Raw genomic sequence first — 23,844 nt, forward strand, 5'->3', positions numbered from 1 at the left:
GTTAAACCTTTGTCAAATGTGTAGCTTGCAAATATTTTCTCCCATTCTGCAGGTTTTCTGTTTACTCTGTTGACATTTTCTTTTGATGTGCAGAAGCTCTTTAGTTTAATTAGGTCCTACGTGTCAATTTTTGTTTCATTGCAATTGCTTTTGAAGACTTAGTCATAAATTATTTTCAAGGACTGATGTCCAGAATGGTGTTTCCTAGGTTTTCTTCTTGGATTCTTATAGTTTGAGGTTTTACATTTAAATCTCTAATCCGTCTTGAGTTAATTTTTGTATATGGTAAAAGGTAAGGATCCAGTTTTACTTTTCTGCATACATCTAGCCAGTTATCCCAGCACCATTTATTGAATAAGAAGTCCTTCCCCCATTGCTTATTTTTGTCAACTTTGTTGATGATTAGATGGCTATAGGTGTATAGTTTTATTTCTGTGTTATCTCTTCTGTTCCATTGGTCTACATGTCTGTTTTTGTACCAGTACCATGCTGTTTTAGTTATTATATATTGATAGGATAGTTTGGGGTCAGATAATGTGATGACTCTGGCTTTGTTCTATTTTCTTAGGATTGCTTTAGTTATTCAGGCTCTTTTTTGGTCTCTTATGAATTTTAGAATAGTTGCTTTCCAGTTCATGACATTGGTAGTTTGATAGGAATTAATGTTGAATTGGTAGATTAAGCAGTATGTTCATTTTAATGGTATCAATTTTTCCAATCCATGAGCATGGAATGTTTTTCCATTTTTTGTGTGTGTCATTTGTGATTTCTTTCAGCAGTGTTTTGTAGTTTTCCTTGTAGAGATCTTTCACCTTCTTGGATAGATGTATTCCTAGGTATTTTATTTATCTATTTATTTGACTAGTGTAAATGGGATTGTGCTCTTGATTTGGCTCTTGGCTTGAATGTTATTGGTGTGTAGAAATGTTACTAATTTTTGTACATTTATTATTATTATTATTGGTACCAAATTTCTTTATTTGAAGGAATGGTACAAATCAAAGAACTTAAGTGAATGTTTTGGTACAACTTATAGAAAAGGTAAAGGAAACCCCAACATGTATGGACTGCCTTGGTCACCAGGGAAGTCACTCCATAGATACGGGGAAATTAGCTTAAGGCTTAGCTTTCATTATCACTGTCTCCCAGGGTATGCTTGTCAAAGAGATGCTCTGCCAAGCCAGATTCTGGTGCTCCCATCTTGTGCAAGTTGGTCACGTAGTCACCCAATTCTTGGATGGATTTCACCTGCTCATTCAGGTGCTGTGTCTCAATGAAGTCACACAAATGGGGATCATTTTTGTCAGTGGCCAGTTTGTGCAGTTCCAGTAGTCACTGATTCACATTTTTTCTTTCCAAATGTAATGCCCACTCCTTTGCATTTAGCCCGTGTAGGAGGTGTAGAGCTCCAGGTTGATCTGGAGGTTGATGGCAGCCTCTGATTCCTGGTGGTAGTTCTGGCGCACCTGCGAGGGGGACGTGGTAGTCATGGAGGTGGCGGTGGCTATGCGGCGCTGGAACGGCGGCGGAGGCCTTGCGACGGTCCCAGGGTGCCGTGAGGAGGCGGCGGAGGGCTGGTTATGGGCGGCTGGCGGGGGTGGGGGGGACGAGCGCCAGGTTCTGTCCAAGCACTGTTGAAGCAGGAAACCTTGGCGAGTCTCTGTGAAGAACGTCTGCCCTACATTTATTTTGTATCCTGAAATTTTACTAGAGTTGTTATCATTTCCAGGAGATGTTTGGCAGAATATTCAGGGTTTTCTAGTATAGACTTATATTGTCAGCAAAGAGAGATAGCTTGACTTCTTTTCCTATTTGGATGCATTTTATTTCTTTCTCTTGCTTCATTGCTCTGGCTACCAATTCTAGTACTAGGTTGAATAGGAGTGATGACAGTGGTCATCCTTGTCTTGTTCCAGTTCTCAAGAGCAATGCTTCTGGTTTTACCTGTTCAGTATGAACTGGCTGTGGGTTTGTCACAGGTGGCTCTTAATATTTTCAGGTGTGTTCCTTTGATGCCTAGTTTCTCAAGGGTTTTTATCAAGAAAGGATGTTGGATTTTATTTAAAGCTTTTTCCACATCTATTGAGATGATCATAAGGTTTTTGTTTTTACTTTTGTTTATGTGGTAATCACATTTATTGATTTGTGTATGTCGAACCAACCTTATATCCCAGGAATGACGCCTACTTAATAGTGGTGAATTAACTTTTTGATGCACTGTTTGATTTGAACTGCTAGTATTTTGTTGAGGATTTTTGCATCTATGTTCATCAGGGATATTGGCCTATAGTATTCTTTTTTCATTGTGTCTTTGCAAAGTTTTGGTATCAGAGTGATGCTGGCTTTGTGGAATAAGCTGGAGAGGAGTCCTTACCTTCTCTATTTTTTGGAATAGTTTCAGTAGAATTGGTAGCAGCTCTTTGTATGTCTGGCGGAATTTGGCTATGAATCCATCTGGTCTGGGTGTTTTTAGTTGGTAGTTTTTGTTGTTGTTGTTGTTGTTGTTGCTGTGTGTTTTTGAGACAGGGTCTCTCTGTCACCCAGGCTATAGTGCAGTGGTGCAATCACAGCACATTGCAGCCGCCATCTCTCGGGCTCAAGCAATCCTCCTGCTTCAGACTCCTGAGTAGCTGGGACTACTGGCACGTGTCACAACACTTGGCTAATTCTTTTTATTTTTAATAGATATAAGGTCTTGTGTTGTTGCCCAGGCTGATCCCGAACTCTGAGATCAAGCAGTCCTCCTGCCTTGGCCTTTCAAAGTGGTGTGATTACAAGCATGAGCCTCTGTGCTCAGCAGATTTTTTATTATTGGTCCAATTTTAGTACTTGATATTAGTCTGTTTAGGGTTTCAATTTGTTTCTGGTTCAACCTTAGGAGAGTGTGTGTTTCCAAGAATGCATCCATTTCCTCTAGATTTTCTAGTTTGTATGTGTAGAGGTGTTCATAATAGTCTCTGAGGATCTTTTGTATTTCTGTGGTGTCAGTAATGTAACCTTTGTTGTTTCTGATTGTGCTTGTTTGGATTTTCTCTGTTTTCTTTTCTTTGTTAATTTTGCTTGCAGTCTGTCAATCTTGTTTATCCTTTCAAAGAAAAAACTTTTAGTTTCATTGATTCTTTGTATGGATTTTTGGGTCTCAATTTTGTTTAGTTCTTCTTTGACTTTAGTGATTCCTTCTGCTAGCTTTGGGGTTTCTCTTGTTTTTCTAGTTTCTCTAGGTGTAAAGGTTAGATCACTGAGATATTTCTAACTTTGTGAGGTAAATGTTTAGTACTATAAACTTTCCTCTTAACATTAGTTTTGCCGTATCCCAGAAATTTTGGTATGTTGTATTTCTTTTTCATTAATTTCAAAGAATTTTTAAAATTTCTGCCTTAATTTCATTGTTTACCCAAAGTCATTCAGGAGCAAGTTGTTTAATTTTCATGTAATTGTGTGGTTTTGAGAGATCTTCTTGATATTGATTACTATTTTTATTCCACTGTGGTCCGAGAGTATGGTTCATATAATTTCAATTTTTTTGAATTTATTGAGACTTGCTCTGTGGCCAAGCATGTGTTCAATCTTGCAATATTTTGCATGAGCAGATGAGAAGAATGTATATTCTGTGGTTGATGGGTGGAATATTCTGTAGATGTCTCTTAGGTCCAATTCATCAAATGTCCAATTTAATTCTAGAATTCCTATGTCAGTTTTCTGCATGAATGATCTGTCTAATGTTGTCAGTGGGGTGTTTTCAAGTCCCCCACTATTATTGTATGGCTGTCTAAGTCTTCTTATAGGTCTAGAGTACTTATTTATCAGGGTGCTCCAATGTTGGGTGCATATATATTTAGGATAGTTAAGTCTTCTTATTTAATTGAATCTTTTATCATTATGTAATGCTCTACTTTGTCCTTTCTTTTTCTATTGTTGGCTTAAAGTCTGTTTTATCTGATATAAGAATCATGACCCTTGCTCTTTGTTATTCTCGATTTGCGATATTTCTCTAGCCCTTTACTTTGAGCCTATGGGTGTCATTACATATGAGGTCTACTTGTTTTTTTTAATCCAACATACCACTCAGTGCCTTTTAAGTGCAGCGTTTAGACCATTAACATTCAAAGTTAATACTGATATGTGAATTTTTGATCCTATTGTAAAGTTGTTAGCTGGCTGCTTTGTAGTTTCTATCATGTGGTTATTTTACAGTATCTGTGGAAAATGTACATAAGTGTGTTTTTGTGGTAGTGGGTATCATTATTTTGTTTACATGTTTAGAACTCCCTTAAGAAACTCTTGTAAGTCTGGTCTAGTAATAACTCATTCTCTTAGCACTTGCTTGTCTGGAAAATATTTTGTTTCTCCTTCACTGATGAAGCTTAGTTTATCAGGATATGTATGTCTTGGTTGGAATTTCTTGTCTTTAAGAATGCTGAAAATAGGCCCCTAACCTCTCCTGCCTTGCAAGGTTTCTGTTGAGAAGTCCACTGTTCACCTGATGGGGTTCCCTTTGGCATTTTTCTCTAGTGGCTTTTAAGATTTTTTTCTTGCCAGGTGCAGTGGCTCATGCCTGTAATCCCCAGTACTTTCAGAGGCCAAGGTAGTGGATCACTTGAGCCCAGGAGTTCAAGATCAGCCTGGACAACATGGCAAAACCCCATCTCTCAAAAAAATAGAAAAATTGGCCAGGCATTGTGGTGCATGCCTGTAGTCTCAGTTACTTGGGAGGCTGAGGTGGAAGGATTACCCAAGCTCAGGAGGTGGAAGTTGCAGTGAGCAGTGATGGCACCACTACACTCCAACCTGGGCAACAGAGACCCTGAGACCCTGTCTCAAAAAAAAAAAGATTTTTTCTTCAGCATTGGCCCTGGAGGGTCTGGTGACTATATGTCTTGGTGATATTCATTTTGTATAGGATGTAACAGGTATTCTCTGGATTTCTTTTTCTTTTTCATGTGGGTATGATTTTTTTCTTTTTTCTTTTTTTTCTTTCCCTAAAATTTTTTTTCTTTTTCTTTCCCTTTTCTCCCTGTGGCTGTAGTGAATACTGGGTAGGGTCTTTTGGCTTCGTTTCTATAGGTCTATGCACTTCTGTTGGCAGGTTTCATATTGGGCTGTGCAGTTTGACCTACAGGCCAGTACATGGCACTTATAGGTAAGATCTGGCTACAACCAAAGTGGCTGGGTATGGACTTGATCCTTGTCTTACTGAGAGAAGTTCTCTGTGGTCTCAGTCAATGGGCTGATTGGTAGAGTACACAGTGGTCTGTGCTCTCTGCTTAGCCGCAGGGAAAGGAGGGACCAAAATGGGCAGGGCTGGATGGACAGGTCCACCTACAGGCTCCCTGATAGCAGGCACAAGCATCAGTACTGAGGGGGAATCCAGTGGGTGGCCACCAAGTGCCCAGAGGTGTGCCTAGATGTGGAGCTGGGAAATCTCCTTGGCCCCAAGTTCTCTGCACAGGCATGAGGGAGGTGTCCTAAACTAATCCAGGAGAGTGAGTGCAATAGATGCCTGGAGATCTGCTTGAATGTGGAGCAGTGAGGATCCCCCTGCACCTGGTTCTCTGCACAAGAAGGGTGGGGCAGCTCAAGCTGCTGAATCAGCTTAGCAAGTGTTCCAAATGCCTGGAGATCTGCCTGGGCATGAAGCGGAGATGGCCTTCATGCCATCAGTGTACAGAATCTCTGTGAATCTCTGTACAGAAAGGGTGGGGTGAATCAAGCTCCTAATCCACATGAGCAGGTGCTCTGAATACCTGGAGATCTGCCTGGGCATGGAGTGGAGAGAGTCCCATTGCACCAAGATTTATGCCCAAGAAGGGTAGGGAGCAACTCAGGCTGCTGAACCAGATGAGGGGGTGCTCCTAATACCTGGACACCTGCCTGGGTCCTGTGAGTGAAGCAGAGAGGAAACTGCTGCACGATGACTTCAGGGGAGTGGGCTGATGGACCCAGCAATTTTATTGCCCATTTTTAAACAGAATTATTTGATTTATTGCTATTGGGTTGTTGGAGTTCCCTATATTTTCTGGATATTAACCCCATGTCAGATGCAGAGTTTGCAAACATTTTCTCCATTTTGGAGGTTGTCTCTTCACTCTGTTGATTGTTTCCTTTGTTGTGTAGAAGCTTTTTGGTTTGATGTAATTCTATTTGTCTTTTTTTTTTTTTTTTTTTTTTTTTTGCTTTTGTTGCCTATGCTTTTGGGGTCTTATTCAAAAAATCCTTTCCCAGACCAATGCCACGAAGCATTTCCCAATGTTTTCTTCTAGAAGTTCCACAGTTTCTGGTCTTAACGTTTGTCTTTAATCCATTTTCGGTTGTTTTTTGGAGTCTAAAAACACTGATTTTTCATTCTTTACTAAAATGTCATTACTTACAAGAGTTAAGTTTTTGGCTGATGCTTTGTTTTTCTTAGGTGTACACATGATAAATACTGACTATTTAATACCTTTCTGTACAATAGATATATCACTTATTTTCTTTCACATCCTATTGTGTTGGTCAGTTGTAGTGCACAAGATATGTATTAAATGCTTAACACACACACATAGCACACACACACATTTGCCATCCTGAATGTCTATAATGGCATATTCATTCTGCCATTTTTCTTAGTTACCAGGCTTTATAAACATAGAAACAGCCCTGATTCTTAAAGAGTTAGGAACATTATTGCAAACAAAGTAAATAATCAGCATATAGTCTTCCCTTAGACCCCTTTCTTAATAGTATTATACAAGAGATTTCAACTTTCTGTTATCTTCCTAGTTCCAACTGCAGCTTTACAAGAAGGCCTGCTATGACCATGCCATTAACATTATAAGCCACTCCCTCTCCCTCAAAACGTAATCCTTTTTTGCAGCCTCTATTTTTTCCAAAGCACCTTTCACCATCCAACATACTATATAATTTACTTAATTATCTTTTGTATGTTTTTTAACCATCCCCTCTTGCCACACATACACACAAACACACACACACACTCCATGAAAGCGTGAATCTTTGACTGTTTTGTCCATTGAGTTTCCTAGGTACTTAGAATAGCCCCTTTCGCATAGTAGGGACTTTATAAATATTTACTAAATGAATAAATGGGCTGGGTGCGGTGGTCAGGCCTGTAATCCCCGCACACTTTGGGAGGCGGAGATGGGCGGATCACGAGGTCAGGAAATCATGACCATCCTGGCTAACACGGTGAAACCTCGTCTCTACTAAAAATACAAAAAATTAGCCAGGCATGGTGGTGGGCGCCTGTAGTCCCAGCTACTCAGGAGGCTGAGGCAGGAGAATGGCATGAATCTAGGAGGCAGAGCTTGCAGTGAGCCGAGATCGTATCACTGCACTGCAGCGTGGGAGACAGAGTGAGTCTCCGTCTCAAAAAATAAATAAATAAAATGAATAAATGCAGAAATGAACACTGCAGTGACAGTAGGCAATTCCTGACTTCTGTTGTCACAAGTCCAGTCAATTGCCAACTTTACTACTTCGTTTCCAGGGTTAAATTCTACTGTGTGTGTATGTGGTGGGGACATGTGGAGATAGACAATATTAAATACATAGTAGATTACACAGACTTGCAAGTGCCAAAAAGGAAACAAAACAGGGGAAGATAATATAAACTGGGAGACAAAAGGTTGAAACTTTAGATGGGAGGAAGATCAGGGAAAAGTTGAATTAGCAGTGAAGATCTGAAAGAAGTGGGGGTTCAAGGTCTATAGATAACTGGAGGAAGAACATTCTGGGCAGAGGGGATGGAAAGCACAAAGACACTGAAGATAAGATCATGCCTGATGTCTTCGGAGGGAAAGTAAGTGGTCCAGTTGTCTGGATCACAGAGAAGGAGAGGATGAGGAGTAGAAAACAAGGCCAGAGAAGTAAGTGGAGGGGAGGTGGCCAGATCATGTAAGGAACCAAAGATCATAAAAGGACTTTAATTTCTATACTGAATGAGGTACGAATTCACTGGAGAGTTTTAAGCACAGGAGGACATGAACTGGTTTACATTTAACAGAATCATTCTCACTGCTGTGTTGAGAATAGACCTCATAGGAACAAGAACAGAAGTAGCAATGCAAGTTACAATGCCACCTTAATTATAGATGAGAGGTAATGGTGGCTAGGACCAGAGTAGCAGCAGTAGGGGTGGTAAAAGGGATTGAGTTTCAGAAATATTTTGAAGGCAAAGCTAGTGGGATTTGCTAATGGACTGAGTGTGGGATGTAAAATAAATACAGAAATAGAAGATAACATGAAGATAACATCATAGTTTCTGGCTTAAGGAACTTGAACAATGAAATTAACATTAGCTAGGATGAGGAAGAAAGAAACAGGTTGAGGGAGGTAAGGAATGTGGTTTGAAACATGTTAGCCTATCAGTCATGTCAAGCATTCAGTTAGACAATGAGTTAAAGAGGCCCAGGCAGGAGATAGAAATCTGACAAGCATAGCTCACTGATTTTTGTGTGTGTGTGTGTATGTGTGTGTGTGTTTTTTTTTTTTTTTTTACAGAGTCTCACTGTGTTGCTCAGGCTGGAGTGCAGTCGTGTAATCTCAGCTCACTGCAACCTCCATATCCCGGGTTCAAGCAATTCTTGTGCCTCAGCCTCAGCTGGGACCATAGGCGTGCAATACCATGCCTGGTTAATTTTTGTATTTTGAGTAGAGATGGAGTTTCGTCACGTTGCCCAGGTTGGTCTTAAACTCCTGGTCTCAAGTGATCCACCCGCTTTGGCCTCCCAAAGTGCTGGATTACAGGTGTGAGCCACTGCGCCCAGCCTCATTGATGGATATTTATACCATATTATTGGAGTCGGTCATCTAGAGAATGAATGCAGATAGAAAAGAAAAAAGTCCAAGTAAGGAGCCAGGGGAATCATAAAATACTTAGAGGATGAGATAATGAATCAGCTAAATGGAATAAGATGGAAAGACCAACAATATGGGAGGAAAGCTGGTGAATTTGGTATCCTGGAAAGCAGGTAAAGAACCTTTTTCAAGGACAGAGAGTTGTCCAAATGTGTCAAAATGCTGGTAACAGGACACTTAAGATGACAACTGATAAATGACTATTGAGGTTAGCAATGCAGAATATCATGATTGAACTGTGTCCCCCAAAAAGATGTGTCAGAAGACTAACCCCTATTACCTCAGAATGTGATCTTATTTGGACATAGGGTTTTTACAGATGTAATTGAGTTGAAATGAGGTCATTAGGGTGGGCCCTAATATAATACGACTGGTGTTCTTATACGAAGGGAGAGGTTTAGATACAGAGAGAGAAGCACACAAGGAGAACATCCTGTGAAGACTGGGGTTATGCTGATTTATTCAAGGAACAATCAGAAGCTAGGAGAGAAGCCTGAACAGATTCTTCCTAGCACCTGCAGGGGGAGTATGGCCCTGCTGACACCTTGAGTTTATAATTCCAACCTCGAGACTGGTGAGAGAATAAATTTCTGTGGTTTAAGCCACCTAGTTTTTGGTACTTTGTCACTGTAGCCCTAGCAAGCTAATACATGGAGATGACTGATGATCATGAGAAGAGAAATTACAATGAAATTAAAGGATCTAATTGGAGTGGGATCCAGAAAGAATAACAGGGAGGAAACTGAATAGAGTGTGTATAGTCAAGACTTTTAAGGAGTTTTTCCATAAGAGGAAGGAGAAAAACAGAAGGTAGAGAAGCAAATGGTCTGAAAGTGAGGTTTTTTTAAATGGGAGAAATAACAGTATGTTTGATACTAATGGGAATGATTCATTAGAGAAGGAAAATCTAATCTTGCAGGAGACGGGGCAGAATCTCTGGAGCAATGTTCCTGATTACAAAAAAGGGGATGGGATCTGGTGCACTGAAGGAGATTGAGACTCACAAGGATAGGTTATTCATGAATAAGAGGAAGTAAAGGGGGTACAGAAGCACAGGTGTGGGGAGATGGCAGTGGCTTCATATCCTCCTACTTCTCAGCGAAGTAAGAAGTAAAGCCATCACCTGAGAGTTAAGAAGACTGGGAATTGGCAGAAAGAGAAGAAAATGAAATGGCAATTTGGACCCTGGGAGAGAAAAGAAACTGGTCATAGTAAGTGATTATTTTCATATGCTATTGAAGCTGATTGGTACTCTTTATTTAAAATTTTCTCTTCTATATTTATAATGAAATTTAGCCTACAGTTTTTTTTGGGAATGGATTATGTGTCAGGTGTCAATAAAAATATATAACAGCAATAATAACTACCATTGCTGAGTTCTTCTCTTGTGCCAGGTACTGGGTAAAGCATTTCTACTAATTCACTCATTCAATTCTCATAGCCACAAGGAAGTCATATATGGCTTTCCTCTGCTTTTTGGATGAGGAAATTGCAGTGGGGGATAAGGGCACAGTGAAATAATATGGCCAAAGTTTTAAAGCAAAGTTGGGCTTCACGCCAAGGTCTATAGCTCCAAGATTAATGCTTTTAATTAGCAATTCATGCTAATTTTTTTTTTTTTTTTTTTGAGACGGGGTCTCGCTCTGTCACCCAGGCTGGAGTGCAGTGGCCAGATCTCAGCTCACTGCAAGCTCCGCCTCCCGGGTTCACGCCATTCTCCTGCCTCAGCCTCCCGAGTAGCTGGGACTGCAGGCGCTCGCCACCTCGCCCGGCTAGTTTTTTGTATTTTTTAGTAGAGACGGGGTTTCACCGTGTTAGCCAGGATGGTCTCGATCTCCTGACCTCGTGATCCGCCTGTCTCGGCCTCCCAAAGTGCTGGGATTACAGGCTTGAGCCACCGCGCCCGGCCCACTCTCTTTATTTTCATAAGCCATTGTTGTAGGGTAGGCTGCTACTATGTGAGACTGGATGATTGTACGGCCTTTCTGGTGGTTCTGCCTCACTTTCTTGTACCACTTGTACTCATTCTGTGCACAGCAACTGGAAGGACTTATTTTCAAAATGTTCTGTGTATTTACTGTTTTACAACTGAGTGCTGCCAACATAGTATCCTAATTACAAAATATTCAGCTGTATAAAATAATGTATAGTGCTTAACTACAAATGGAAAGCATAATTTTTGAAAAAATAAACACATGAACATCACATAGGATCCTACAAAAAGGCATTAAGCCAAGTAGTTTTTAATTTGCTTATGCTTCTTTCTCCTTTTTTCATTTTTTTCCCCAGACACTGGAGTATTTTGTGGTGAGTTTTCTTCTTTATATTTTTCCAGTGGAACGCTATTGTTTTCCCAAGTCACTCTTCCTAACAGAAAAAAATGAAGATGTACTCTATGGACTCTAATTCCAGTGATTTCATGAAGAATCACAATAAGTTCCATTTTCTAGAGATTTCCCTAGCAGAGAGGGGTGACCTAAGCACATCATGGGCACCTTAACATGTTTGCTCTGTCTTAACAATGTTTTCTCTCTAGGGCTTAGCAGTGTGAGTGGCGTATATTAAATGCTCAATAAATGTCTCTTAAACACTATTAAATGAATACAATATTTAGTGTTTTGTAGGAGAATCTAAAATTTTTTGAGCCATAAGCTAGATCTTTCAATAGAGTGCTTCTGTGTTTAAATTATATAATCAGTGATTTTTTTCTAAAACTGTGAGTTTTGAGTTCCCAGAGGTATGGATTTTCTTTTTTATTCTTGACAGCTAATTTGCAATACTTTCCAATGATGATATACTTTCCCTTTTATCTAAAATGTCAATTTTTTCAACGTTTACCTTGAAGCATGACCAAAGACTGTCGAAGTCGGCCGTTCTCTTTCCGGGTGTTTGTTAGTTTTTCTTTCAGGCTTTTTATTTTGGCGCACAATTCTTCCTTTGACAATTCTGCTAAAGGCTCCTCATCCTCACTGGAGCTTTCACCAGGCAGAAAGGCATTTCCCGAATATGGGTCTCTCTAAAATAGAAGGCAGGCACAATAAAAGAAGCCTCATAGCATCTTTAGTGATTTATCCCAGGTTAACCACTGCATGTTGTTGGGACTACAAATTTCTTGTTCTCACAGGCACTTCCTGCTGCGGATCTAGCTGAAGCTTTGTCCTCCAGCAGGCAGAGGAACTCAAAATAAGGGCAGAACAAAGTTTCATGTACATATGCCTCTTGAGAAACAGAAACCAGGATTCTGAATTTCTGCCTAACTTCAGTGAAAAATACAAAGTAGATAATTTAGCAAAACAGAATAAAATCGATAAGACCACCATTCAAATCTGCTCTTCTCTGATATACAGCCCGGATTTGAGCAGAATGCCTCACCATCTAAACCTTATTTCTTTCACCTGTGAATACACAGAGACGAATGATTTAATAAATAGAAAAGCTTAACAAGATGGCAGGGTATACCAGAGTTAGTGCTTCTACTTGCCAGCTACAAACAATTCCTAACACAGTGTTCAAAAGGTTACTATTTATTAGGACAGGAGGTACCTGTGGAGGGGTGTAGGGTAGTAGCTGACAGGGGACATGAGGGAATCTTTGGGGTGTTGGTGATGTTTTATTTTTTATATGGATGTGTTTATTGTGTGATAATCAAGCTATACAGTTTTTATACATTTACTCTTCTGTATATATGTTACACTTCCCTAAAACGTTTCTTTAAAATCTCCAGAAAGTGGCTGGGCATGGTGACTCACACCTGTAATCTCAGCACTTTGGGAGGCCAGGAAGGGTGGATCGCTTGAGCCCAGGGGGTCAAGATCAGCCTGGGCAACGTGGTGAAACCCCGTCTCTACAAAAAATATAAAAATTAGCCGGGCATGGTGGCATGCGTCTGTTGTCCAGCTATTCTGGAGATCACCGGATTAAAGGGAGGCTGAGGCTGCAGTGAGCTGAGATGGCGCCACTGCACTCCACCCTGGGTGACAGAGGGAGACCCTGTCTCAAAAACAAAGTGAAAATTAAAAAAAAAAAAAACAACTCCAGAAAGTAAATTTTTATAGATTCTCTTGACAGTTTTCAATCCCTAGAGCCTAAATATTCTGCATTTATGTTTAAACCCTGAGAGCAGATGTCATTGACACACAACAAAAGATTTGCAAGATCTTTATGAAGGAAGTAAAAAAAAAATACTTGACTGAAAGCTACCAAAGATAATCTTCTAAATTAATGTAGAGAGACATCATGTTCAGAGATAAGAAGTCTTAATTAATTTATTTTTAAATGTGTTCAATTCATTTCAATTATCAATTTATTGTGTAACCATGATTGTGGCTCATTATTTACAAGTAATATTGTTTTCATTAGATTGCAACACTATTGGTGAAAATGATAAAAATTATTTGTTGTTTGTCCACCAGGCATTTAGTGGTGTTGTAGGTACTTTACCTGTACCTTCATATGAAATACCCACTTTACAAATGAAGAGAATAGATTTAGAAAAACTGTCATTTATTAAAGGTCACACATCTAGTAAATGTTGGAACTTGCAAGAGATCTTAAGATTGTCTGACTCCTGTAGAATCCTTAATTTTTTTAAAAAACTGATTATCCCAAAATTGAGCCATGGAATTAATATGATTTAAATAAAAATCTAAAAAGACATTTGGTAACCTAATAAATTGGTTCTGAAATTTATATGGAAGAACAAAAGGCCAAGAATATCTAAAGCAATGCTAAAGAACTATACGAAGCAGGGTGTTTCTTCAGAAATACAAAGGTTTATTAAAAATCTAGAAAACTGTAGGGTGCTGGTTCAGGGATAGACAACATGACCAAGAAATAGAAGACAGTGGCCCGAGGCTGGGCATGGTGGCTCATGCCTGTAATCCCAACACTTTGGGAGGCTGAGGCAGGCAGATCTCTTGAGCCCAGAAGTTCAAGACCAGCCTGGGGCACATGGCAAAACCCTGTTTCTACAAAAAACACAAAAATTATCCAGGCATGGTGGCGCACACCTGTAGTCCTGGTTACTTGGGAGTCTGAAATGGGAGGATTGCTTGAGCTTGGTAGGTTGAGGCTGTGGTGAGCCATGATCACATCACAGCCTGGAAGATAGAGCGAGACCCTGTCTAAAAAAAAAAAAAAAAAGAGAGTGGCCCAAAATAGATGCATGCAGATGAAGAACTTTGACATGATAGAGATGGCATGGCAGCTTACTGCAGAAATGGGATCTGTTCAACAAATAAAGCTTGAAAAAATTGGTTAACCGTTTGGAAAAAAAAACGTAAAGGAAATGGATCTGTTATCACACACGCGCACACACACAACTTCATATGGATAAAGAATTTAAACATCAAAAACAAAAGTTTAAGTTGTGAGAAAATATAAGTGCAGGTATTTTGAACTTGGGGCAGGAAAGAATTTCTTAGGCATAAAATAATTGATCATAATAAAAAAGGTTAATAAATTCAGCTAAATTAAAATTAAGAACTTTTCTTCATTAAGGCACATTAAAGAAAGTGAAAAGACACATCGCAACTGGTGAATATTTGCAATACTGTTAGGTGACAAATCAGTAAGGAAAAAGAAGCCAGCAATTAAATAGAAAAATAGGCAAATGGCATGAACAAACATTTTACAGAACAGAAAACCCATAGGGCTTATAAATATACAAAGGGATGCTCAACTTCGTTAACAACCAGGGAAGAGAAGATCAAAATGACAATGAGATATGATTTGGGGCAAAAATATGAATGAGCTTGACAAAAGCATGGAGTAGACATAGATCAATGGAATTTCCTCATATTGCTGGTGGAAATGTAAATTGGCAGAACTACTCTGGAAAACATTTAACATTATCTTGTAAATTTTAACATTCACCTACCCTCTGATCTTGCAATTGATTTCTAGGTCTATACATAAGAGAAATTTTCAATATTTGTAGTCCAAGACTTTCCATAATACTGTTGTTCATAATGGCGAAAACCCTGAAAACAGCCCAAATTCCCATTGATAGGACAATGGGTAAATGCGTTAGTTACAAGTTTGGATATTATACAGCATTGATGGTGAATACATTACAGACAAAATGAATGAATTTTGGTAAAATGTTGAGTGAGAAATGCGAGTTCCAGAAGTAAACATAATATATGGTATACTTTTTGCAAAGTTTAAGAACAGATAAAACTAATGATACATTATCTAGGTAAATATATGTCATATATGATATATAATCTATAATATATAATATATTTATATAGAAATGTATAATGAGACTACATTATAGTTGTGTATATATATTTTTATAAAACTATTATTGTTATTATTTATTTATTTACTTTTTGAGATGGAATCTCACTCTGTCTCCCAGGATGGAGTGCAGAGGCGCGATCATGGCGCACTGCAACCTGCACCTCCTGGGTTCAAGTGATTCTCCTGTCTCAGCCTCCTGAATAGCTGGGATTTCAGGCACGTGCCACCATGCCCAGCTAATTTTTTTGGTACACTTAGTAGAGACAAGGTTCTGCCATATTGCCCAGGCTGGTTTCAAACCCCTGACCTTAAGTGATCTGCCCACCTCGGCCTCCCAAAGTGCTGGGATTACAGGCATGAGCCACCATGCCCGGCCTATAAAACTATTAAAACACAAGTAAATTAAACAAAATTGAATATGATTACTTCTAGAATGAGGCAGGCAGGGAATGGGGTAGGTTAGGAGTCTATAGGAAGTTATAAGGTATAGTAATGTTTTAGGTCTTGGGATGGGCAGCAGCTTTATTGGAGCTCATTGTATTTTTAAAGAAAAAAAATAAAAGTTGACATGAGGCAATATATAGAGAACATCTGTCATATTGCATTGCACATAGTAAACATTCAATAATCATTTTAATCATGTTAGTATACAACATAAGTTCCCTTCTTTGTAATTCGTCTCCTTTATCCACTTCCCTTCATATTTCCCATTCACAACCTTCTGATTGAGACTATCCTATAAGGTCAATTTTGGGGCGTATTGGGGGAGAGCGGATTCAGTGGGGAAAAAAGTATTCACGGCCGGGTGCGGTGGCTCATGCCTGTAATCCCACCACTTTGGGAGACTGAGGCTGGCGGATCATGAGGTCAGGAAATCGAGACCATCCTGGCTAACACGGTGAAACCCTGTCTCAACTAAAAATACAAGAATTTAGCTGGGCATGATGGCATGCGCCTGTAGTCCCAGCTACCCAGGAGGCTGAGGCAAGAGAATCTCTTGAACCCAGGAGGCGGAGGTTGCAGTGAGCCGAGATCGCACCACTGCACTCCAGTCTGGGCAACAGAACAAGACTCTGTCTCAGAAACAAACAAACAAACAAACAAAAAATGGAAAAATGGAAAAAAAGCATTCACATTTACCTTTTATTTTAAAAAATAGTTTTAAAGGTCAATAGCAAGACAATTATTTGAAAACATATGCTTTTAAGTTGTAACATTCAAGCTGTGTTGAGATAAAAGGATTTTTTCAAACTACCAAACTGGCCTTTATATATATACACACACACACACACATATATATACACACACACACACACACACATATGTATATATATCCACATCTGGAAAATTGGAATACAGAGTGGAATTTATAAGGATACAAACCTAGAAGTTTGTTGTATAAAATTTTAAAAAATTAACCTGAGAGTAGAAGAGGTAAAGGTATAACATAAAGAAAGCCTCTACTGCCCAGGAAAAGAAAAGACATTCTGGTGCATGGAGGAGGAGCCTGGGGAATAAGAACTTGATTAGCATGAAATCTGATTTAAATGTCTTTGCTTTTCCTGCCCCTGCGCTTTAGGGGGAAAGGAGATGAATCCCAGGGGTGGGAGTATATGGTAGAGACATACAGATAAATGGGGGCAATCCCAGAACAGCAGGCTGGATCCTTGCTTAGTGCATTCTTAAGTTCCCCAAAGAGTCTGCATGTTCAGCATCAGGGTAACATGGTGTCTCTCTGAGCCACAGATAGGAAATGGCCAAATTGGTGTCCAGACAAATGGGCCAGAGACAACATCCAGATTTCCCGGAGCTCATGCAAAACAGCTGGAGAATCCAAATGGTGCTTGTGTCCTAGTTAGGGGATAGGTAAGTTCTGGAGAAACTAATGAAATATAATCAGCTGGCCGGGCATGGTGGCTTATGCCTGTAATCCCAGTACTTTGGGAGGTGGAGGTGGGCAGATCACTTGAGGTCAGGAGTTTAAGACCAGCCTGGCCAACATAGTGAAACCTCGTCTCTACTAAAAATACAAAAAAAATTAGCCAGGAGTGGTGGCTTATGCCTGTAATCCCAGCTACTTGGGAGGCTGAGGTATGAGAATCATTTGAACCCAGGAGGTGGAGGTTGCAGTGAGCAGAGACTGTGCCACTGCACTCCAGCCTGGGCAATGGAGCGAGACTCCATCTCAAAAAAAAGAAAAGAAAAGAAAAGAAAAGAAACACAAACAGCTTCATATCTAGACAGAGAGGCCACAAGTTGCCAGAACATTATAGAAGACGGCAGTGCGTGTCAGGATGGCAAAATTCAGCGGCAGCTACCAATAGAATCCCCAATGGACCTGTAAGGATTGGCTCAACAGTAACACCAAGGGACACCCTGAAACAAGGCAGGAAAGTGAAAACCTCAGTAAAAGATCAGATATCTTTTCCCAGAGGCTGAGTGTAAGACTTCGAAAAACTTGGTTCACTTCCCAAGAAAAGAAGTAAAAAGTGGAGGAGGGGAAGAATTTAGAATTCACTGAGGCTTAAATCCTGAAGTGACTTAAATAATATTAGCTCAAAAAGACTGTTTTACACTAGAAAATGAATAAACAAGTTTAAGCTTTTTATTGTCTTATCAATCAAGAATGGAGAATTGAAAGCCAGATGAGATTGGCTATAGAAAATACAATTACATTTTTATATGATTTATAGCATTTACATTCAACTTTTATTTTATTTATTTATTTATTTATTTATTATTTTCTGGAAACAGGTCTTACTCTTTTGCTTGGGCTGGAGTGCAGTGACACAATTTTAGCTTACTGCAGCCTCAAACTCCTGGGCTCAAGCAGTCCTCCCGCCTCAGCCTCCCAAGTAGCTGGGATTATAGGTGCCAGTCGCTATGCCTGGTCCCAACCTTTATTTTATAAATGTACCAATATATGTATAAGTTTGTATATGTCATTGTTATATATGTGTTTGTATATACATACATGTGTAATACACCTTATAGTGATGAAAATTACTAATATCATAAGTAGGCAAATAGCTAATGTACTCATATTAAATGTATAAATCCTAAAGAAAAAATTATGTATTGATTAAATAGAAATAAGAAAATTTTAAAAACTGAAGATGACCTATTGAGACCATAATTCTATTAGTAGTAATTAGAATCTATGTTCTTGTTAGCAAGTTTTAGCAAGTTGCTACAAGAGGGAAAGGACATCAGGCAAAAGTAATCCATTTGTAAGCATCAGTGGAAGGAAATAAAGTTAACAGACACATATTAGATTGGGAGAATATATTTGTAATATCTCAAACAGTAAGAGACTAATTTCTACAATAGATAAGGTATTTATACAAATCAATAAGAATTGACAGAACAGGAAATCTATCAGAATAAACCAAGAAAACGAACAGAAAACAAAAACCTAATAGAAAAATGGACAGTGCAGAGACTGCTAGCTATCTCCAGGTGTCTGTTCTACCATTCTTCTATAGTACCATAAAAGTTTTAGCTGGGCTCATAGTTGTCAGCTAAAGGCTTCATTTCCCTGACTCCCACACAGCTCAGTGTGACTATGACTAAGTTCGCTCCAATAGGATATGAGCAGGAGTGTTTTGGACCACTGACTTGTTCATAACCTTAAAAGAACAAGCATGCCTTCTTCTGCCTGTATTCTCCTTCTTCTGTTGGCAGAGGGGAAGGCATGATGGGAGGGTGAGGGGAGGGTAGACCCAGAGATAGAGACTGTGTGTTGATGAAGGTAGATCAACAAAGTAAGAGGGACCCTCATCATGTGAAGCTGCCGTAGCACCCCTAAACTGCTCTTACTATTAGGTAAGAGGGAAATAAACTTCATCCTGTATAAGACACTATTATGTTATTTGGGTCTATTTTACAGCCTTTGCAACATATACCATAACTAGTCCAAAATTTAATACCCAGAAGTAGGAATACCTAAAACCTGAAATATATTTGAATTACTGAGAGGTCAGGTGGTAGACAAAAAGCTCGCAGGCATGGCATGCTGGATAGCCATTGATTCTTGTTAGATCTTGGGGCGTATTTGGACAACAGTCACCTGGAATACCTTTGAAGGCAGACCACCAGCTTATTGAGCCTGGAAAAAGAATGCTGGTATGTATCAGCTACTCCTTGTCAGTGCTGGTCAGTGTGCAAGCAGACATGGAAGGCTCTCTGAGTGCAGCATGCAATTTAAATTAAGTGAGAGTCCAGTGATATTCAATCTTCAAGTTTTGAAAAAGCCAATTACTTTTATAGCTAAATAGCAGGAGGTAAGACTGTATCCTTAAGGCTTTCTCAAGAGCTTTTCTTTGTGTTCTTGCCAGATAATGGGATCCAGCCCAGTGGTAAGCTTCACATGCAGGGTGTTACCTTCAAGCTTTTTGTTTTGTATGGTGTTTAGATAACTGTCATGAATTGGAGAGAAAAGAGGCTGAATACAGATGCCATAATTGAAGAGAACAGTTTTCAGGCTTACAGTCTATGATCAAATAAAATCTCTGGCTATAGTGAATTTCAATGGAACAAAAAAGAAATAAGTGGTTTAGAAAGCTATTAAGTTTTTGCAAAAGAAGCCACAATACCGGCCTGCAAGAGCATGTGACTGTTTTTACCTCTCAAGCAATCCTTGAGTTCCCCCAAACCTGCATCAGCAGATTAAAACAATGAGATATCATTTTCAGCCATCAATTTGGCAAAAACTAGAAAATTGAATATTAACACTAATGGTTGTAGGGAAATACAAATATAGGAACCTCTTAAACACTGATGCTGGGCACGTACACTGATGTGAACATTCTTGAAAAGTAATTTTATAATATCCAGTCAAATGAACTAGAAATAAACATATAACTTATAAGGTATAAATCACCCTCCTATGTATTTATCCCAGATAAATTGTCACACAGTTTTTTTTTTTCTTTTTGCTTTTCTTTTTTTTGAGACAAGGTCTGGCTCTGTCACCCAGCCCGAAGTGCAGTGATGGGAACACAGCTCACTGCAGCCTCAAACTCCTAGACTCAAGCGATCCTCCCACCTCAGCCTCCTAAGTAGCTGGGACTGTAGGTGTGAGCAATTGCACCCGATTAATTTAAAACATTTTTTGGTAGAGCCAGGGTCTCTCCCTGTGTTGCCCAGGCTGGTCACAAACTCCTGGGCTCAAGTGATCCTCCTGCCTCAGTCTTCCAAAGTGCTGGGATTATAGGCATGAGCCACTGCATCCGGCCTCACAAAGTTTCTTAAAAGGACATGTGTAAGGATATTTACTTTGTCATTGTTTGTGGTAGCAAGATGCTGGAGGCAATCTAGGTATTCATCACTGAGGAAAGAATAAATAAAATACGGTGCTATGCAGCAGCTAGAAGCAATGGATCAGATGTATGCATAGCAATATAGATAGGTATTAAAAACAGTGCTAATTGTGTGGAAACAAGCAAAGTGTCCATCAATGAATGAATGGATAAAGAAACTGTAGAATTAATATATTTATAAACGGAATATCATTGAGCCCTAAAAAAGAACAATATCTTGCTATTTGCCACAATGTAGATGAGCCTGGAGGATGTTATGTTAGGTGAAGTAAACCAGACACAGAAATAAAATTATTGCATGATCTCACTTATATATGGAATCTTAAAAAAGCTTTCAAATATACAGAGATAGAGAACAAAACAGTCATTACCAGGGCAGATGGGGCTTAGAGGAGAGAAAATGAGGAGATGTAAGTCAGAGGATACGAAGTAGCAGATACATAGAACAAACAAGTTTAGAGATCTAATGTACCACACAAGGACCATAGGTAATAAAATTGTATTGTGTTTGGGATTCATGCTACGTGTGTAGATTTTATCTGCTCTTGTCACAAAAATTTTAAAAATGGGTAACTGTGAGTGATGGATATGTTAATTTGCTTCACTATAGTAACCTTCTTACTATCTATATGTTTCCTATAATGTGATGTTGTATACCTGAAATACGCACGATAAAATTTATTTTTTAAAAAACAGTGCTGATTGAAAATCAGAAACAGATTAAGGTCTATATTTTAATACTACTGTACTACCAAATGATGTACACATAAGGTGGCACAGGGTTGTGTGGTTTGTGTTAAATAATGAGAAAAGGATTGGAAACAACTGATATTTATCATAGGGAATCAGTTAAATAAAAGATGGTGAATACACACAGTGCAATAACATGGAGCTGTAAAAACTACAAAGCTCTCTGTATAATAATTGAAATACCTTCAAAATATATTAAGTAAAAAAGAAAAGTGTAAAACAATATATATGGTTAGTTTTGTGCCAAAGACAGGGATAAGAATGTATATTCACATTTGATTTATTTGAATGAAGAAACACTGGAAAGGCAAACAAGAAAGCAATAAATATAATTACTTTTGTTGGGAGGCTGGCAGCAGGAACAGGATAAGTGGGAGACAGGGATGTGAGGGAGACTTTTCACTGTTAACCTCTAAAAAATATTTTAAACCATAAGAATGTAATATTTATTTAAATAAGAATATATGAAATAAAACACTACATTACAGAGACATACACAAATATATGTATTACAAAAACACACAAATAAAAAGATACAGAAATAAATATATTGATTGGTTGTCCAAAGTATAGGTGGGGAATGGGAGTGGGGAATTCATATTTAAAAGGCACAAATCAATAAATAAAGATAGGAGAGGCGCCCTGACCAAACCAGTGATAAAGACGGGCCACAAACTGGGGTCTAGAAAGAAAAGCAAACAGTATGTCTTAAAGATGAGGCATTCCAACTTCTTCAGTATTTGGGGGGAGGAAAAAATATTTTTTGACTTTTTGCTGATCTTTTACTTTCTCAGACTATTAAGGAAAGTTTGAAAAACAGAAGCAGGTAAATTGTTGAGTATATTTCTAACTCAACTGTTCAACATTAAAAAGAGAACATAAGATGATGCAGGGGCTTACACCTGTAATCCCAGCACTTAGAGAGGCCGAGGTGGGAGGATCACTTAAGCCTAGGAATTTGAAACCAGCCTGGGCAACACAGGAAGACCCTCTCTCTACAAAACATTTTTAAAAAGAAGAAGAACATAAGATTATATTTTCTCCATTGAACAAAGAAATGAAAAGAATGAAATAAGAGGGCGAAGCACTAATAAATTATGAAAGAAATCATGAAATTATGATTGAGCTAGATAATAAAGTTGAATCAAGGTAACAAAAACCAACCTGTCCTTTATCCATGTCACTATTTGCATTTTCTGAGTCCATTGTCTCTGTCCTTTTCCTCTTTCCTTTTCTAACAGCTTGTGTATCGGTAATTTCATCTGTCTGCAAGATCTTCTGCATTTTCTCAATTAGTTATCAAAGGTTTTCTGAAATCCTAGGAGTAGGGAATACCCATGAAGATGATGCTATTCTGGACGTAGCTCAAAAGTTAATGCTTTCCCTTAAAAACAAAAACAAAAACATGACACATAACATATTCACAACTGTATGTTTCATAATGGTACTAGCCACTCAGATAAACCACTTTTATTAATGTTTCCTATTCTTTCTTCCACTGATGAATTTCATACACATTTTCATTTGAAGCAAAAGTCTTCCAATTTCATCATCATCACAAAGATTTTCGTATTTTCATGATGTGATATGCAGTGAGGTGTCATTTACAAAATCAAACATTGTAACACTGTTTCATATTTATAAGTTTTTTTCTTGTCAAAGTTATATTATGAGGAGTCTAAAAAACTAGAAACATTACAAAGTTATAATACCAGTATCTCAGAGGACTGACCTTATATATCTTTAGGAAAAAGACGTTAATAATAGATATCACAAGAACCAAAGACTAAAATATTCCAGGGAAATCAGTAAGAATTTCTTAAAAGGTTTTTTTTCCCTAAAAGTTCTTAAGTCTTGAAACGCAAGATTTTCCTTGGTGCAAACTGAAGAATTGTGCCATAAAAAATGGGGGAAAAAATCTCAAGGGCAATAGTACTTTCATAAAGATTTTAAGCAATAATCATTTATCAAAATCTGACAAAGTAGGCTGGGTGTGGCAGCTCACACCTGTAATCCCAGCACTTTGGTAGGCCCGAGGTGGGAGGATTGCTTGATCCCAGGAGTTCAAGACCAGCCTGGGAAACATGACAAAACCCTATCACTACAAAAAATACAAAAAAGTTGCTGGGTGTGGTGAATGATGTTAAATAATGAAATTTAACTTTTGCTATTTACAAATGATGCAGCATGTTAGGTCTTAGCATCCTTACTACTTGCGTATATTGGTTTGTTTTCATGAAAAAGTATTTAATTATAAATAATAAAACTTTATAGAAAGGACTGAGCTTAGATATCTTCAAGAAATATGTTTACTGTTGAACAGAAAGTAACATATGCTCCTTACCAAATTACACTAAGTCACTATTTTAGAAAACATAATTCTTTGCCTATTTTAAGTGAAAGTCATTATGATCTACTCTAAGCATAAAATATTTGGATGGTCTTGCCAAAAATGCTTGTTGCAACTCTTCTTTGGAAAGTTACATTAGCCTGGCTGGGCGCGGTGGCTCACGCCTGTAATCCCAGCACTTTGGGAGGCTGAGGCGGGCGGATCACGAAGTGAGGAGATCGAGACCTTCCTGGCTAACATGGTGAAACCCCATCTCTACTAAAAATACAAAAAATTAGCCGGGCACGGTGGCTGGCGCCTGTAGTCCCAGCTACCTGGGAG

General features: G+C 38.7%; 2 protein-coding genes across 6 annotated transcripts in view; both read right to left on the bottom strand.

Annotated features, from left to right (window-relative positions):
• Positions 1 to 23,844, bottom strand: part of BAG2 (BAG cochaperone 2) — a 406,790-nt gene that overhangs the window by 185,543 nt on the left and 197,403 nt on the right. The gene's annotated exons all lie outside the window — the stretch shown is intronic.
• The window catches only part of BEND6 (BEN domain containing 6), a 74,348-nt gene that overhangs the window by 23,118 nt on the left and 27,386 nt on the right, over positions 1 to 23,844 (bottom strand). For 4 of the 5 annotated variants that reach the window (XM_077998737.1, NM_001257859.2, XM_077998739.1 and 1 more), the window contains 2 exon segments: positions 22,338 to 22,557; positions 11,695 to 11,872 (listed from right to left, as the gene is read on the bottom strand). In XM_077998737.1, coding sequence (XP_077854863.1) covers positions 11,695 to 11,872; positions 22,338 to 22,457 — 298 coding nt within the window. In that variant the 5' untranslated portion in view covers positions 22,458 to 22,557. 5 annotated transcript variants of the gene reach the window in all.

Source organism: Macaca mulatta, chromosome 4 (assembly GCF_049350105.2).
Source record: "Macaca mulatta isolate MMU2019108-1 chromosome 4, T2T-MMU8v2.0, whole genome shotgun sequence".
Classification (NCBI taxonomy): Eukaryota; Metazoa; Chordata; class Mammalia; order Primates; family Cercopithecidae; genus Macaca; species Macaca mulatta.